Genomic DNA, 11,724 nt, shown 5'->3' with positions numbered 1-11,724 from the left:
CCGTTGTGAACCGATATTAGCCCACCATGTTGATGCGTATTTTCGCAGCTTCAAAGCGACCAACTTCACCCGTTTTTCCTCCGGTGTTTGTTTGTAGTCGAACACTCGTTCAACCGTGCGTAACCAATCAATAAACTCATCTGGATCCAAGCGTCCATCGTACTCGGGTATGTCTACTTTGATATCATTGTTGTGATAAGCTTCACGGTGTCGGCGACCATAGGGGTTGTAATCCCCGGCATCCGAACGAACATCATCATCTTCATTTTCTAGTTGGTATCTAGGAGAGGTTCATTCCCTACCCCGCTGTTGTTGCATGGCGATGGATAGTTCACGAAATTGGTCTTCCAATTCTCTTAGTTGTTGTTCAACAGTTCTTGTTTCGTAAGCCATTATTGAACAAATTAAGAGATTAAAAAAAAGGCAGCAGGTATTGAGGGGATGCAGGAGCAATTTGAACACTAACAAGCAATGAGATTATGAGTCGAATCGATTGATTTCGGCTTTGATACCAAATGATAGTAATTAGAGTATGAAAACGTATAGGGAATTTGAATTTGAATCAAACGACTCAATTAAGATACAGAAACACCGCTCATTTGGATCGATTGGGCAAAACCTAAGATGAATTAGGATACAGAAACACCACCCAATTCAGGACTTAGGGTTCCAAAGAACACCACCCAAGGGGCCAAGCTTGGATTAGCAATGGAAATAATAAGGTGGTTACTCAACGAGAGAGAAACAACATAACTGAATCATAACAAAACTGCCTCCATTCAATAAAATAACAGTACATATATGAAGTAAAGAACCCTACCCACGTTCTAATTCTAGGAAAACAAACAAATAAAAGTACTACCTAAAAAACATAAAGAACAACTAGTCAAAGCTTAAAACAAAAGACAAGAACATAAAAACTGAAAAAGGAGTGGGGATAACCCACTCATGGTGGCAACGTGGGCATTGGAAACCTATGGGTTCTTCAACCTCCCTCATGGGGCTCCACTTGAATTAACTTCAACCCGGTACCCACTAGCCCATTTTGTCCACTTGACCCATATTTCATATCTGGTCCAGGTCCAGGCCCAATCCCCTTTTGAATAGGTTTACTGCTATCAGTATACTAATCCGTCGGGTCAGTTCTTGTTTCCGTCGAATCAGATAGAAAAAATAGGTTATATCGAGGTTGTTTTGTAGAACATATTCTATTCTGGAATTTTTTAGTCAAACTAGGCTATTTTAAGGATTTTCCCTAAATTAAACTTAAGCTTTTGGATTCATGTCTATATGGTTCACAATTTAAATTTTGTTTTCGATATTAACTTAGTATTATATTGCACGGTACTTACGAGCGAACCTTTGAGCAACAGTAAGGCTGTTGTCATGTTTATTTAGATAAATTTTTAATCATGCCATTCACATGTCGACCGGTTTATATCATAAAACCATATAACTCAAACCTTTACTTCAGGTCAATTTATGTCGTGTTTCACTTCAGGTCAATTTATGTCGTGTTTCGGATATTGCAATCTTTACTAAATACAATTATTTTTATTAAAACGATAATAATTATCTATATTTTTTAATAAATATATAAAAGCCGTATGATATTGTATAAAACTTTTTTCGGTATGAAATAAATGAATTGGTTAAGTAAACTACTTTATGCTACGTTTTGCTGATTATGGTTCATGATATTTATTATATGCAGAAAATGTTTTTGTCATTTGTGTAAAGTTGGATACCTAATAAGACCTTAACGTTTATAATAAAGTTTTCAAACAGTTTTAATATCTTGGTACAACTTGAGAGAGATGTATATCAAATTATAGTTATCCTTTGGTTTCATTCATCATCTTTAAGTTTATTTGCATTTCACTTTTGATAATAAATATTTTAAATTCGCTTGTTAAAGAAAAAAACATTGTATCGGTTTTTATTAATCTCAACTATTATCTTTTGGTCGTTGTCAGTCTCAACTAAGGAATTGTCTCTTGACGGTCCCAACTTTTAACGTATTTGTTTCCAACGGTTCGTGACGAATGGTATCATAACGTCGTTAGTTGCAGGTCGCCGGAAAGAACGTTTTTTCCGGAAAACTTACATTTTTGTAATTTTGTATCGGACCTTTAGAAACCTTTTTTATAGTAAAAGCCCCAATTTTTTAGGTCACCGGAACCCTAGAACCATCGTCGGAATCGGCTAATCGGCTGGTGGTGCTTAGTTGGTGGTGGTGGCGTTGTTTAGGTGGTGTTTTCCGAGGGGAAAAATGTGACTTTTCTACCCAAAAACGTTTTTCTGGCGACCTGCAACTAACGGTGTTAGGATTCTGTTAGTCGCGGACCGTTGGGAACAAGCATGTTAATTGTTGGGACCGTCAGCAGCCAATTCGTTAGTTGAGACTGATAACGACCAAAAATCGATGGTTGGGATTAATAGAAACCAATATACCTATATAAAATCATAAAATGCATGTAACCTCATTTTTCTTCTTTAATAAGAATATATATAGCCACAAAATGCATGCCCTTGTATCTTTTGTTTGAATGTAACACACAAGACAATAATGTAACCATCTATATTTCTAACTCTCTATATATTTGTTAAACACTACTTACAAGTGTTTGTCTACTTAAATTTTGTTTCATTAGACCGGTGCTTATGCTTTGCTCATTTAACTTGAAACGAGGACTCAAGTGCAGTTCCGTCTATGATATCATGAAAAATCGATGATTGATCATGAGCATTGATGTTATTGGAACACACAACACTAAATAATGCATGCCAAAACTACAGATCGTGTGATGCCACAATTTTCAGCATTATCGCTTGGGTGGTTGATCACCTTGCAAGCATTAACCTCGCCACACATGTGACAATCGTCAATTTCAGGTTAACTCCGTTAACTCAACTCCGTCAATTCAAACTTAAGATCATTGAATCTATAACGCACACCTCATTACATTTAAACTAGGGTTTAAATGACGCTTAACAATTACTACATGTGTAGTCTTTCGGGAATTGCACCGAAACGCAAACGAGTTGACGCAAACGAGTTGACGCAAACGATTAGTGAATAAACGAAAAACGTCAAAACAATAATTATGTGATAATTATGTGTTAGACTTATGTGTTACTTGATTATATTATGTGTGATGCTAAACAAGAAACAAGAACTAAATTAATTAAGCTAGAAAGGTAACAATTGAAAGTTGAGGGACTTGAGTGTAATATATTGTTATTAAATAATATTATTATAAACCCTAATCCTCTCTTTCTCTCCCTCATAATCGACGGCCAGCCCCCCCCCCCCTTGTCTCCCTTGCGATCGGCTCACATACACACACACATCCTTTGATTTTTGATCTTGTCTTTCACAATTGAAGCATCCTACACCCGATTCTAGTCATCTTCTACCTTCCCCTTGCTTATTTTTGTGCTTTGGAAGGTATAATTATAAACCCTAGAATCTGGAAATTATATACATGATGTTCATATGTCTTGTTTTGATTGAAAGATGTATTGATTGTTGAATTGATAGCTAGTATTGGTGTTATTGCATGTTAATCGTTTGTTTCTTGATTTTGAGTTCAAGTAAAACCCTAATCATGGATGTAATGTGTATTTGATGTGCATGGATAATGATTATGGTGTCTATAAGGTCATATGAACGGATTATGGTCCATAGATAGTTAATAGGTTGAGTTTTGTTGCAAACAGTTTCTGGACAGATTGTGTTGTTGATGTTCAATTGACTGTAACGGGGTGTAAATGTGAAAATTGGTTGAGATTATTGATACTACAGTAAACTAGGTTGAGTCTAGTTTCTAAAGAATATAAATTTGCAATTTTTGGACGTGTAAAAGTTAACCTTTATGATTTTACAAAAACGTTGTGCAAAGCTGAGTTGTTAGACCTGCTGTTAGGTTGTTTTGTAAATGTTATATCTCATGAACTACGAGACCAATTGGGTTGGTTCCACTTCTGGAAGTTGACTTGTTGAGTTAGGAACCTAACCCAAGTGGTCTTGCATTTGTTGGATTTTTCATTTAACGGGAATTTTAAATAGAATTCTGTTGCGCATGAATTTGACTGTTATGAGTTTGCTGTAATGATTTGATTATTGTGAGAAACCTATGTGGAATAAAAATATAATAAAATAAGTTCTGGAAACCTAAGACATACATGCTTTTGTGATAATTTTTGGTAAATTAATTGAGATGCTATGATCGGTGGAATAGACTAGTTTTTCAAGTAGAATTCTGTCAATAAAAAAAAATTAGTTGCTGAATTTTGTAAAAGTTGCATGAAACATGGTAATTGCTAATTGATTGTCGTGTTTTGACCAAATTGCCCTTGCGGGGAATAATTGCTAGTTAATTGTTATAATTTGACCAAATTGCCCCTGCGGGGAATAGTTGCTAGTGATGTACATTATTAATACATGACACGTAAATAATTGTTCACACATGTATCGTATCACAAATGTACTTGTTAAGACACACACGATTCACAAACAAACACGAAACGTATCTTGTGCTTAGGAATTATGTGCCGGGTCTAGAGACTCGATATTAGTTCCGATACTTAGAAAATCTCCTTGTTGTTTTAGAACGCTAGAGAGAGTTTTCTGTGACGCGCATCACTTGGTGATTTATTTTGGGAATTCTTCGCAAACAGTGAGTTCACTTACCCCTCTAAACTATTTTCAAACGCTTTTCACTTGGGGAGATAACATACTCCGAAAACGCATTTAAGATTTTGTTAATATAAATTATATATCACTTGTAAAGACTAAGTGGCAAACGCAATAACTAAAGTCCTTCATTCACATCGAACCGTTTAGTATTGGATAATAGCGAGTCATTGTTGAGTAGTACTACTGGGTTTGACAAACCCCACCCAACGCTAAACTCGACTGGAGGTCGAGTGGGTGTAATCTTGGCTAAACACATACCATGGTCGGGATAGACCTGGTGGCAAGGCAAATGATAAACAGTCAGCTTCGGTGTCGAACACTTAGTAATACTTGTTTTATAGGCTAGCTACCTATAGATATATAATTGACATAACACTATCTGGTAACGCAAAACGCTGAACGCAAAACGCTAAACGCAAAACGCAAAACGCTGAACGCAAACGCTAAACGCTTTATTTTATATAAACTTGTGAACTCACCAACCTCGTGTTGACACTTTTAGTATGTTATTCTCAGGTAGCCGAGGCGGACGCGCGGTATAGGATCATGCATGGTTTTTGAACATTCTGATATGCAAACATGTTTTTAACTATTATTACTTGGGTTTTTAAGTCGTCCTGCGTGACGCAACTTTTGTCTTTTGGTTTTTACGCTTCCGCACTTATTTTCATTTAAACGTTTTTATGGTTTGATTATAACTAATGATTCCGATCCTGTTAGTTCACACCCTCTGACGGTAAAACTCCGTTAGTGGATTTTGAGGGTGTGACAACACATAAGGGTAATTTGACAACTCCCAAAAAAACATCAAGTTTGGCTCAAATTGTGGGAAATATAGTGTTGTAGCGATGGACAGCATAAATAATTGTTATGTGGATCTATTTTTATTTAAAGTTTGTGATCAATAAAGTATAAAATGAAAGGGTTATAGTTGTGTTCCACCTTCTCTCCACGCACGGAAGCATATGACACTGCAAAGTACAATGTGGTATCCCGACGGCCTCACGTGCCTGCCATCTTAGCCTTGCAAACTTGCGAGATGAGTATATATATGGTGGCGTAAGAACTATATGTGCACGTGTTTTTGTTTTGTTTTGTGTTTTTAATGAAAGAAATTGAAAATGAAAATCCTTTTGTAAATTAATTGAAGATTGACATAAAGTCAATGATTTTTACAATGTCTTTAAAAACATTTAGTGTTTTTAACACTTGGATGTCTTTGAAATCGTGACAGTTATATAACCTATTTTGTAAATAATCTGACTATCATACGGCACTCAATTACAATAAATAATAATATTGACAATAACTTAACAATTGTCAAAAATGTTAGCAATTCTACAAATTTATTTAGTCACTTGTTGTCTTAAAAAACTTATATTTTACCCAACAAACAAACCAACTTGTCACTATAATACAAAACGGCCCTGGCCTTGAATGAGATGATAGCTTTGTCTAAAGAAAAGTATTAAAGAGTAACATAAATATGATTTTTTTTATCAATATAACATAAAAAATATATATATATTTCATTTAAATTGAGGGAAATGTTGAAGTTATACATTTAATGAACCGGAATATGAAACTACAACCGAATTGTTAGTAACCGCTAGGCAAACTTTTGGTAATGGTTTCTGATCATTGTAAACTAAAACCGAATTGTTGAAAATATAATCGAACCAATCAAACCGTTAGTAACGATTTGGTTTCATGGTTTGACTTATTTGACCCTTATAAATTGAGTAAATATGACCAAAATAAAGAAGCTGTGATATCGCTAAGTCTTAAAAGATCGTAATTTTACTGTATCGTTAAACAAGCCTCAATCAAGTGTATGGTCTAACTTAAAAGGTTGCATAGCCCCAAATGTTACGGTCCGGTCCAATCTGCTTATAATATAAACCGTAAGCCAAGCCATTCTCTATGGTTAATAATTTCTGGAATAAACTGATTGACTCAATTTTTTCTAAAAGTTAGATCGTAATACGAAACCAATGACCTATTTTACGATTTCATATCGAGCAAGAAACATCCCTACATCCAAGCAAAGACCATGTTACTCTTAGCTTTTTTATGTCAAATAATGTAAGCGGCCACCACATTTTGAATTTATAATACTATGGTTATTTTAACACCTTGGGCATAAGGTGACTTTAATAGATACATATAGGGTGTAAATGAGTCAAGTCCGAGTTTGATTATGTTTGTGCTCAGCTAATTTCGAGTTCTTATCAAATGCTCGAGCTTAGCTCGGTATTATTAATTACTTATATTTGTTTTTTTTATTATTTTTATATATTTTATGAAAAAAAACATTTTTTAACAGCTACACACAAATCCATCTACTTTCACTCTCCTAAACCACTCCAATAGAAAATCTACTCTAATGTCATGTTTTGAACTCTGACATTCACTCCCAAATAAATTTGTTAAGTTGCTAATATTTTTGACAATTATTAAGGCTGGAATGGCGAAAAAGAAAACCTTAAACAAGCCTAAGCTCGGCTCGGGCTCATGTGGTATCTTAAACATCCAAAATCTCGGCCATGTAGTGTGAAATAAATACATATACGACCAAAAAAGATAAAACTTAAAAGTACACTAGGCTCGTTAAGGCTCGACGAGCTAAAATGATCTACCCATACAAGACTCGAGCTCTATAACTAAACAAACCTAATTCGAAGCCCACCCTCAAGCTTGAAAAAGCTCAACTTGTTTCAAACCTTTTATCAATCCAAGTTTGAGTATCTTGACCCGTTACATATATAAGCAACAAGCCCTTTGACGAGCTTCACATACAAAACTCGAGCCTGATTACTAAACAAGCTTTATTTGAAACTGTCTCGTTTTAAGTGTTTTATCGATCCAAACTCAAGTAACTCACGAGCGCCTTTGCTCGGCTAGTCTCAACCCCTAGATACAACAACCATACAAATATAGTGACACATATAAACAAGTAGACTAGATACAACAACCATACAAATATAGTGACACATATAAACAAGTAGACTAGATACAACAAACATTAAAATATAGTGACACATATAAACAAGCGGAGGCGGGAAAATAAACCGATTAACTAAACTGACACGAAAGCCAAATCGAAACCGACCGGTTTGAAACTGGTAATGTAGAAACTGGTTTGGAACTGATTGAAACCGTAGGTACGAAACCAGTTTGTAATTTTCTCCACTAAAAGCGGTTATCCGAACCGAAACCGATTAAAAACCGAATATAAATCGATCGTGACCTGGTCAAGAAACCAGTTTCAACCTGAACCGAAACCAATCATAAACCGATTTTAACTTTTATTGACTAAACCGAGATGGTTTCAACTTATAGCAATGTCGAGTTTTAAACCGATTTGTGCTCACCTCTCTAATAACAAACAATATCCTCCAAAATTAATAAGGTAAACAAGGGTTTTAACGAATCAAATTCGTTTGACCACGTAATACATATCAATATATCATCATCCAATTATATTTTTATATGTTATATTAATAATAATAATAATCTCAACAACACACACACACACACCCCATCCATTCCCAGATTCTCTCAATCGCACTACAATATTTTCCTCCGGCGATCCGATTTCAATCTCCACCGTCCGATCATCCACCACACTTTAATTTCAATTCCAATTCCAATTCCAATTCCAATATACACTGTGCTATCTATTCTCAACTCTATTAACAAACAATTGCTTCAACTTTCAACGCTAATAATAATAATATGAGTTTATCAATTGTTCAAGTGAGTTTTCTTGTTTATTTTTCAATCTGATGATTGATTCTGCTTATGGATGATGGATCTGATGTGGGTTTAATTGGGTTTTTGGTTTTGTTTTGGTTTGTGAAATTAGGGTTTTAGTAAGTCGCTTGCGATGACTGTGCTGTCGGAAATTGGGGATAAGACGTTCTTTGCAGCTGCGGTGAGTGTTTATTACTTCAATTGCTGTGTGGGTTTTTGCTTCATTGAGTTTTGGTTGATGATTTTGGTTGGATTGATTGGTCAAAGTCAAACTTATTGGAACGTTGATTTTTTGAATTTTAAGCTTTTTTAGTAGTTGTGAATGGGGTGCAAACGAGCCGAGCTCAACGTTTAACTTACACAAAGCTCGAGCACGGCTTGTTAACTATTTATTAATTATTTTTCATATATTTATAATTATTTTTATGAGTTTTTTTTTCAATTATAATTCCATGTATAAAATAATATATATTATTTAGTTATTTTTCATGACATTATATATATATTAATTAATAATTACTTAGTATATATATTAAAAAATTATATAAATGAAAGGCGCGTTTAGGCTCGTGAGTCTTCTCGAGCTCGATAAGTGAAGCTTGGCTCGATCGAGCTCGGCTTGATTGAGTTTTTTCACGAGCCGATATCGAGTAGCTCGCGAGTGGCTCGGCTCTTTTGCACCCCTTGTGATTAGTATTTAGTTTTGTTATCTAGAATATATGTTAAAAAGTTTTTTTTTTAATATATTTATTTTAAATAACGTATTGTATATTTTTTAAAGACGTTTATAAGAAATATTAAAGAATAGGACTTATGGAGTTATGTTGTAATTATATTGTTTTACCAATTAAAGAAATTCATAGTCAGGAAATCAAAATCTAGACTTTATTAGAAGTCGACACGTGCCATCCAGTATTTAATAGGAGAGAGAGAGAGGTGGGAAAACCAGCTTTTTGATGGCCTACAAAGCTGACACGCGTTACTCATTGTTTTTATTTATTAAATAATACCCGTGTGTTACACGGGATGGAAAACTAAAACGTTAAAATTCATAAATTTGTACATATTTCTTACGACTGAAATAACGCATTCACAAATTAATGTAAAATGAACACTTACATAAATAATTGTTTGGCTAAAGTCAAAATTTTCCATTTTAGAAGACATTTTTTTGGGCTTAGATGTTGCCAAATTGGATGTAAGTTATATAGAAGGTATTGTTATTGGTATACCTTTATTTGTTCAAAAGATGTAGATGATGTTTTTGTGCTTGCATGTGGTCGACTTGGGTCATTTCAAGAGTTCGAAAAATGGTATGTCTAGGAAAATAGCTACACCATGTTACTCGATGCCATCATGTCAAATTTGTACATTTTAGATTTTTAGATATAGAACATATGCAGTTTTTGTTGTAATAAGAAATTGAATTTAAGTTATATAGAAGGTATTGTTATTGATACGCTTTATCTGTTCAAACGAGTAGATGGCATTTTTGGACATCCTTTTTGTCAAATCGGGTCATTTCTAGAGTTCCAAAAATGATACCTGTCTATGAAAACAACTACACCATGTTACATGTTGCAATCATGTCAAGTTTGTGCATTTTAGAAGCAAGATCATCACGTGTTTTGTTTCTTAAGTTAAACTAACAATACTCTAATTTAACTTGACAATTTTCTCTTGAATAATCTTTTGTTATTTACAACATATTATTGTTTTGTGATTTTAGATTTTGGCTATGCGTCACCCCAGGCGATATGTTCTGGCAGGCTGTCTTTCAGCTTTGATTGTAAGTTTTTTGCTCTTGTTTTTTTAATCAAAATTGTGGATATTAACTCCAGTTATATGAGTCCTTAAAAAGTTAATTTTCTAAATTTAAGGTTATGACTGTTTTGTCTGCTGCTGTTGGATGGGCTGCTCCAAATCTGGTATGTTTGTTACATTATCAATGTTGCAATAAGAACATATGTTAGTCTTGTCCAAAGGATAGGCGAACGAACATGAACACAATTTTTTGTTCATGTTCGTTTGGCGTGAAGTTCGTTTATGTTCGTTCATTTGATAGATGAACGAACATGAACAAATGTCATGTTTGTTCATTTACGTTCCTGAACGCTCGTTTTATGTTTGTTCATTTACATTAGTTTATGTTCTTCATTTAGTTTCGTTTATAGTTCACAATATCAATTTGAAGTCAATTTGATTTTCATATTTTAAAACTTTTTTCTTTAGATATATTTGTTTAATTTTGAAATGTTTGATATAACGATGATGGTTAGACTTCAATGTGGATATTCACGTTTACTTTTAACTCCTGTTGATTTATATTTGTTCATTTACATTTGTGTATATTTCTGTTCATTTATATTTGTGAAACTTTCGTTAAGACATAAGTGAACGAACATAAATGAACATGAACACGTTCATTTTCTTAACGAACGGGCACGAAAAGTTCCATTCATGTTCCTTTGGTTCATTTACTGGCCTAGTTTTGTGACTTTTTGGTTCATTGATTGTAATAATGCAGATATCGCGAACGTTGACTAAACATATAGCCACTGTATTGTTTTTGGGATTTGGGCTATGGTCTTTGTGGGATGCATTTCATGAAGGGTAAATCTGTCTTTTACTATTCATTGACAATCAATTCGATCAACATTAACATCTTCAAAACAAATTGTTTTTGTTAACAGGGAGTCAGAAGAATTAGCTGAAGTTGAAGCGGAATTGGTTTGTTATTATTCGATTTTCTTGCTTACATTTGTGATACTTTTACAAATAAAAATCTTATTTTTATTCTGATTATCTTTGTAGGATGCTGATTTAAAAGCTAACAGTGAAACAAGTAGAGCAAACGGCAAGGTAATTTAAGATGTGATTTTTTTTACTAAAAGTTGAAACTATCGGACCATTTACCTATAAATGGGTCGAACTGGGTCATGTTTATCTCTATAGAACGGGTCAAACTCAAATTTTTGATTAAAAAGGAAAACATGTTAATTTGATCGAACGGTCACAAGTCATCGGGAGTTTATTAAACCGAGAAAATGAATTTCCGGTTTTGCATGTACTGAAAAACGAAAAAAACTGAACTGAATTTGTAAAATTCGAACGCAGCTTTTGTTATTGTATTTATAGATTAAAATTTTATTTTTTGAAAGTTTTGTAATTTATAAAAAATATATTGGTGTAGCCCAAAATTTTTGGGCCCAAATGTTCAATAACCAACTAATCTTTAATTAGCAAAATATCTAGGCCCAAATTCA

The 11,724-nt window shown here is 33.9% G+C and overlaps 1 protein-coding gene across 1 annotated transcript; it reads left to right on the top strand.

Moving 5' to 3' along the window:
• Positions 1–8,269: 8,269 nt before the first annotated feature.
• LOC143606922 (GDT1-like protein 5) lies at positions 8,270–11,320 on the top strand (the record flags this gene model as incomplete). The annotated part of the gene is made up of 7 exons (XM_077082540.1): positions 8,270–8,461; positions 8,571–8,639; positions 10,188–10,247; positions 10,339–10,386; positions 10,986–11,071; positions 11,152–11,188; positions 11,273–11,320. Coding segments are annotated over exons 1-7 (369 nt in total), but the record flags the coding sequence as incomplete, so codon positions are not given.
• Positions 11,321–11,724: the final 404 nt, after the last annotated feature.

This window comes from Bidens hawaiensis, unplaced genomic scaffold (genome assembly GCF_021521415.1).
Source record: "Bidens hawaiensis isolate Kalapana, Puna unplaced genomic scaffold, B.hawaiensis_p1.1 tig00078378_1, whole genome shotgun sequence".
In the NCBI taxonomy this organism is placed as follows: Eukaryota; Viridiplantae; Streptophyta; class Magnoliopsida; order Asterales; family Asteraceae; genus Bidens; species Bidens hawaiensis.
The sequence above is the reverse complement of the archived record's forward strand: the minus strand, read 5'-3'. Positions and strand labels throughout refer to the sequence as shown.